The sequence below is a fragment of the Scophthalmus maximus genome, chromosome 17, assembly GCF_022379125.1.
Source record: "Scophthalmus maximus strain ysfricsl-2021 chromosome 17, ASM2237912v1, whole genome shotgun sequence".
Classification (NCBI taxonomy): Eukaryota; Metazoa; Chordata; class Actinopteri; order Pleuronectiformes; family Scophthalmidae; genus Scophthalmus; species Scophthalmus maximus.
In genome coordinates this window covers 15,525,080-15,531,936 of record NC_061531.1, presented here as the reverse complement: position 1 = coordinate 15,531,936, position 6,857 = coordinate 15,525,080, and the positions used below count along the sequence as shown (strand labels likewise).

Below are 6,857 nucleotides of genomic sequence, written 5' to 3'. Positions count from 1 at the left end.
CGGAGTCTTTTCCTGTCAGGTGTCTACATGTCAACAGATTATGCTATATGCTCCCAGAGCTGGTTTTAGTCGGCTATTACTTTTAAAGGGGAATATCAGATACAATGGAAAATGTAGCCCGAAGCCTGGATTTAAATTTGTGAAGTTAAGTTTCAGTTGAATGAACTGAAGGAAATGTTGACTTGAGTCAGGGACACAAGGGGCAAAGAGTTGTTGTTGGACCTTTATTGATCTCCACTGTCCTGTCCAGAGACCCACCGGCGCGCTTGAGCTCAAATGATGAGTGGATTTTGATTATTCTGATTTCCAAATATAAACTTGGTTCCAGCATCTCAAATGTAAATATTTGCAAGATTTTGTTGATGGCGAACTGAAGATTCTGGAGTATTTGACTGCTTTCAGACAATAAAAGGAAGCTATTTCAATATGCTCATTAAGGGTGCTATTTAGAGAAATAAAAAATGATAATGAAAATAATTGTTCGGTTGCAGCCTTACAGTTCTCCTATGATGGAATGATACAACCTTGCTGAAGTTTTCTGTTTTTCTGATCTGTTTGTCATGTTATTAACAAGCAGATTTTTTTTTTTAAACAAACAGTTTGCTAAAACAAATTATTTAAATATAAACTGAAACACTGAAAGTCTTAAAACTTGACCACAAGATGAACAATGGACACATTTCTTATTGATAAAATGATGTAGACCCAGATAAAATGGAGTGAAACAGGACATCGTGTAGGATTGAATACCAAGAATGATAATGACAATGTGTATTGTGTATTTAGGTTAGGTTTGTTTTTTGTCTGTGTGCTACTGAGCTGTACTGACACTAGGTGGTGTTTCTTCGACCAAACCTCAGTAATTGTCAAAATATAATCAATACATGATAATTAACAAGAGTGGATTTTAACAATGGGAACGTTAGATAATAAATATTACAAGTATCTTCATCAGAGAAAATTGACGTTGGCCACAAAGAAAAGCTGAAGTGCGCAAGTGCAATTTCAGTGTCCAAAGAAATCGAGGCGGAGTGAGAACTCTGTTTCTTTCTCCCTCTCTCTCTCGCTCCCGCGTGACGCAGCGCCGCTTCCGCTTTCCTACTTCCGTACACAAACGACTCGGCTGATGACGTGTACTGTCCGGGTACCGTTAGCTAGCGTGCTAGCGCTGCCACCTGTCAGAATAACGGGTTTATCGAGACACTGACCACATACAATAAAGTAGAAGGGGACGCGGAGCGTTTCACCACATCGGGGACCATGGAGACTCTTTACCACCAGACCAACAAGTGAGTGCGTCTTGTCTCTGCGGGGGGACGGAGTGTGAGAGGTGTTAGCTGCTAGCTGAACCTGTGTCACTCGGCTAGCTAACGGATGGAACTGTGATTAAACTGTTATCAGCATGCGTCGCTGGTGCTTCAGCTGTCGAGTTGTGTTTGTGGCCCGACGTGAAGCTGACGTGATGTTTCCTCTGAATCAGACACATCCAGGAGGTTCAGTCCATGATGGGACACCTGGAGAAGACGGACCGCCAGTCGGTGCACTGTGAGTAGTCCGAGCTGCTGCCAACTCCCCATCACTCGGTTCTGTACAATGTGATCAGTGACATGTTTGTCAGACACGTGCAACGCGGAAGTGCAGTGTCTACAGTGACTGTGAACACATTTCCGTGCTCATGTACAGAGACTCAGCATGTGTCAACATTTTGTGATTTGTCAAATTGGAAATTTCAATTGACTGTGTTAAAATACAGAAAACAACGCGTAGAGCAGTTTCACTCCAAAGTGTGTGAACTATTAACAGTCAGAATATGATGACGCGTTCCACAGCATTTTCACTTTTTGTTTGACCCGGATGAAAACAGAAAGATGATGATGTCGCCGTCATGGAAAACTAATAAACAATCTGAGATCTACATTTGAGAAGCTGGGACCAGTGATTTAAAAATAAATTCTTATTCATGTCTTACTCTTATTTATCAACAGAACAACGGATCACTTTGGCTCCTGAGCATCACTTGTTTCAGGTTGTTTGGGGAAATAATTGAAACTGACGTGCAGTGGACGTCAGTAAAAAAACGGCCCTCAATGTTTGTACTTTATTCTATTTTCTTTTACATATTTAATGTTGAACATAATTTTCCCTGGCCCGGACGAAAGTCTGGAATTTACAGATGTAAATTCTAAATCTGATTCTAGATCTATATTTGAAGATGTCCCCCAGTGGTCTGTGGGAAATTATAGTGGACTTTTTTTTTTTTTGCCACTTTATAGAAAAAATCAGTTCATTCATTGATAAAGAACAAAATTAGTAAAACTCAACATACTGGTTCTGAATTCCCGTCTTTTGAACATACACTCTTTTGCTTTACGAAAAAAAATGATTTTGTTAAAACTAATGTTTAAAAAAAAAAGTGTTATTCCATTTGATTGTTGTCAAAAGCTAGATTCATAAATCTTAAATCCCCAGTCATAGACCATCTCTATTAGTATTTGAAATGGACATTTGCAAGCAGCACATCCAAGCGTGCTGACTAAAAACTAGCAGATTGTACTTCATTTTATATTTTGATGTGCCATCCTTGTGTCGTTGTATCGTTTCTATCTCAACCCCCGAGCTTTGTTTGTTGTTGCTGTTATTTGTTCCGCGAAAGGAAAAGAGCGATGGAGGAAAAAACAAACAAGCAATGAGCTGGACATGATTTATGTGAGTTTCACATCCAGCTCTCCCTCTTCTCTGTCGGATCAGCGTTGATGGCACCACTTCCACTCCACGTCCCTTTGAACAGTCTCTTAATTTCTTCTCGTTACTCGGTCTTTTTGTTATGGCTTCACGTTTCCCGCTCTCACATAATGACTGTCGGGGGGGGGGGGGGCTGGTGTCTCCCTGGTTGATTGTTTTCTGTGGTTGGTGCCTGCACCGTCAGCGCTGGGCCAGGCCGGTGCCAGGACAGGAAGCAGCAGGGTGGGAGCAGTGACAGAAGCTGGGAGGGTCTTCTTCTAGATAATGGTGGGAGCCAAGCTGTAGACAACGCCAACCCCAACCCCCCTCTTCTCCTTCCCCAAATTATGACATCAACTTAAATTTTAACGCCCAGGGGGGGACGGGGACGTAGCATGGTTACCTTATACAGTTACTAATGAAAGAAGCATTGAAAGGAATCGTGACATGGTCAGATGTGCAACAATAAAAAACTGAGTGAAGTTGGAAAAGCACTAAATCCAGATTTATAAGAAGTGTATGATCGAAAAAGGGAAAGTGTAAGAAAATCTGATGTAGAATTGCAAGTATTTGTCAGTAAATTGATAAAAAGAAGAAAGATGTGCAACTAAAAAGTGATTTATCACTTTTAGTTCCGCATTTGATTTTTTTTTTCCAAATCTTTCAAAGGTTAAAACTTCTCTAATGTCAGACTTTGGTTTTGGATGGTTGATATTCACTTGCAGCCCCAATATACTGTAATTCTACACAAAGGAATTGTCAAGTTCTTAATCCTCTATTTTTTTCTCCTTCTTCTCAAGTGTTGGAGAATGACCTGCAGGCGAGAATCGACCAGATCTTCAACCATCTCGAACGCCTGGAGATCCTGGTGAGCAAGGAGCCGCTGAACCGCCGGCAGAACGCCAAATTGTGAGTTTGGAGCGAGTCGATTGATGGTGACCACTAAAGCCCCAGAGCAGGCAGGGGGGCGAGAGCCGTATCTCATAAAGGCACGGGGAGGGAGGGTGTAAAGGATGAGACAGGCCGTCCCGGTCCTGCCCTGTGGCGATGTGGCTCTGTGAAAACATTTGGTCTGAAGCCCCCGTCATCGCCGGCATTCCTGCTGCATTGGGCAAAGATTCATTTCTGAGCTGGGTAAACAGGCCTCAGGGGACACGGAGCATCCCGTCCCACAGCCCTCGTCTGATCTTCTGCAGTGGGGCCGGAGTGAAGCTCGCGACGGGACGGGGCGAGACCGTGAGAGACGCCTCAACACCAGCTGCGTGAGAGACTTTTGTTTAGGGAAAATAAATGTTCTCATCATGAACAGTGAGAATTAAGTTGTGGTGCGATGAGCGGTGTCATCGCACAGGTGAGTGAGCGGTTGTTCACCCAATGTGAATTTAAGACTTTTTAACACTTACTGAATTATCTATTCAGTACGTTCATTTATTGACATATATTCCACATTTTTGTTTATTGTGTAGATTCATATAAACTGATAATCATCAGAAAATCGATGGATCACATTGTATAATAATAATAATTGGTTTAACCAATTAAAAACCTACGTTATTGATAAAATTACCCATTATGAGACATGGAGCTTCCTATCTACTGTAACTAATGATTAATCAGCCTCCTGTAGTGCAGTCTACTGCTGGAACCAACTTAGTTTATAGGTGTGTAACAACATACAAAATACTTAATAAATAATAACTTATGCTACTGTCTAAGACATTTGCAAATGGAATTGAAACTATTCAAATACCTTTTCAGGCCTAATTAATAGCGTTATAAGACTTTAAGACCTTCTAGAAACCAGGGTACATGTAGTAGTTAGCAGGTTTAGACAGAGCTTTTGTCCACTTCATGACAAGTTCAATCATCAGAGTTTAAACTGTGTTCTGTTCTTTTGTCCTTCCCTCAGGCGAGTGGACCAGCTTAAATACGACGTGCAGCACCTCCGCACCGCTCTGCAGAACTTCCAGCACCGACGCTACGACAGAGAGGCCCAGGAGAGAGAGCGGGAAGAGCTCATGAGTCGCACCTTCACGACCAACGTAAGTCAAATAAATATGTATATATATATATATATATATATATGTTTATATATATGTGTTTGTACTATGGAGATAAAGAAATGTTTGTTCTTGTTCACCAGGACGCGGACACGTCCATCCCCATGGACGAGACCCTACAGCAGAACTCCAACTTGCACAACGCGCACAGAGGCATGGACGACCTCCTGGGCAGCAGCAGCAGCATCCTGAACGGACTCCGAGATCAACGATCCACGCTGAAGGTGTGCGCCGACGATCGAAACACAATTTATAAAAAAAAGATGATCTATTATCTCTAGTTTTCTGAAGAAAGGTATCAGAAAAGCATGACACATGGGATCCAAGTTCTACTCCCTGACCCAGTTTCTGGTGTCCAGACTGATCACAATAGTCTCATTGTTAGTGTTGCGTTCGCTCTGCTTCGAGGGTGAGCCCTTGTTTCCAGGGAGGAGATGGTCCTTCCTGGTTTCGCTTCAGGCCTCTTCTTATCAGGGTGTGTCCGCCCGATCAGCACTGACGGCCCGGTTTGTCTCGGCGTGAGAAACTTCTGACGGAGCGGCGCGTCAGCGAGGGCGTCGGCCCTCAGCGGCGTCTACCCAAAACCCGATGAATCGGCAAAGATAATTGCAGTGCCGTCATGTAACGCCTCCGTCTTCTAAAACAATGTGTGTCTGTGTGCGTTTGTTTTCTTACGTCCTAATCCGACACGTGACGGTTTGTGTTCTGGCTCCGCGCAGGGGACCCACAAGAAGATGCTGGACGTGGCCAACATGTTGGGGCTGTCGAACACGGTGATGAGGCTGATCGAGAGGCGAGCCACCACAGACAAGTTCATCATGATCGGAGGAATGCTGCTGACCTGCGTCTTCATGTTCCTGGTGATCAGATACCTCGGCTGATCGCCATCCGCCGCCGCTGCTCAGCCGTGGCGCACCGTCCCTTGTGATATGAAACGTGGCAGAGCAAAAAAAAATTAGGATAAAAAATAAAGTAATTTTTTATAAAAAGTGCCATTACAGCAGTATTTTATTCCACTTGAAAGCTCCAAGAGCGCGTCGGACTTTATGCTGCTTTTCCTCAGATTACTGCCACACGTTTTTTTTTTTCTATCAAAACCACTCTGAAGCTGTAAATTCTCAAAAATACCTTAACCAGATATTTATACTCAACAGGCTTTTTGTCTCTAGTTAAAAAAACATGTTCTGTTCCTTCATCTGTGACTGTGTTGATAGAGAAATAGAAAAAATTGTGTGGAAATAACCACATAGTGCTCCATATTTCTTTACATTGCATCTCAATTAATGAAATGTGTTTTGATGTTTACTCAATGCAGTCAAATACAACGGTCCAGCAATAAGTTCTACCTTCGTGAATGTTGTAATTATTAATAATAATATTAGTTTACAGTGTAATTAAATTGTTGATTTAGCTTTATCATTATTAATAAGAATGTTGTTTGTGTTATTTAGCCTTACCTTGTTGATACAAAATGACTAAGGCGCCTCTGTGTAACAACATAAACTGCAGCCTCAAAAATATATCATTCAGTTCAATCAATAACTTCTGAAAACTGTTGATAAAAAACATTAAAAAACCTTAATGAAGGTAGGATTTCCTGCAGGACTGTTGTATCAGACTGTTGAGCTAAGTGTTCCTAATAAACTGAGCATAATTGTATCCAGGATTAAGCAGCGGCGATAAATAGGATGGCGACAAACAAACTGTTGAGAAAAGAAATGGAAGCAGCAGTCATTTTTGTAATTGTTCTCCACTTTCTCTTGGGTTGATGCTTGTGTCTAGTCTCGCTATGTGAGTGATTTAATTCTCTTCATGGAATAATAAAAAAAAAACATGTTTGATTTCCTCGGGTCTGTGACGAATGTGCCGTTAACATTAACAAGTTGGAGGTCAAACAGATAACTGTCAGCGATGAGAGCGTAACCAGGGGGAGGGTGGGGTGTTCACTCTGCTGTTGCTGTGCATGTTTGTGGATTTACAGCTTTCACAAGTCTATTCGAGGAAACCAGGGCACCATCTAGTGTTTCATGTTCAGCACTGACCTCTGCAGGGACCGCAGGCCCGTCTGACCCAGAT

At 42.3% G+C, this 6,857-nt stretch overlaps 1 protein-coding gene across 1 annotated transcript; it reads left to right on the top strand.

Moving 5' to 3' along the window:
* The first annotated feature begins 1,096 nt into the window (after window positions 1–1,096).
* Window positions 1,097–6,622, top strand: gosr2 (golgi SNAP receptor complex member 2). Its single transcript, XM_035616325.2, has 6 exons — window positions 1,097–1,289; window positions 1,481–1,545; window positions 3,522–3,630; window positions 4,631–4,763; window positions 4,865–5,005; window positions 5,501–6,622. The coding sequence occupies exons 1-6, from the start codon at window positions 1,261–1,263 to the stop codon at window positions 5,660–5,662; spliced, it is 639 nt and encodes a 212-aa protein (XP_035472218.1). The 5' UTR covers window positions 1,097–1,260; the 3' UTR covers window positions 5,663–6,622.
* Window positions 6,623–6,857: the final 235 nt, after the last annotated feature.

What these genes read in the sequence shown, in the direction of transcription:
- gosr2 (XM_035616325.2), top strand. Translation starts at nt 1,261, where the DNA reads ATGGAGACTCTTTACCACCAGACCAACAA. An exon ending in CTTTACCACCAGACCAACAA is followed by an intron (nt 1,290 to 1,480) that starts GTGAGTGCGTCT and finishes CCTCTGAATCAG; the next exon opens with ACACATCCAGGAGGTTCAGT. An exon ending in ATCAACGATCCACGCTGAAG is followed by an intron (nt 5,006 to 5,500) that starts GTGTGCGCCGAC and finishes GGCTCCGCGCAG; the next exon opens with GGGACCCACAAGAAGATGCT.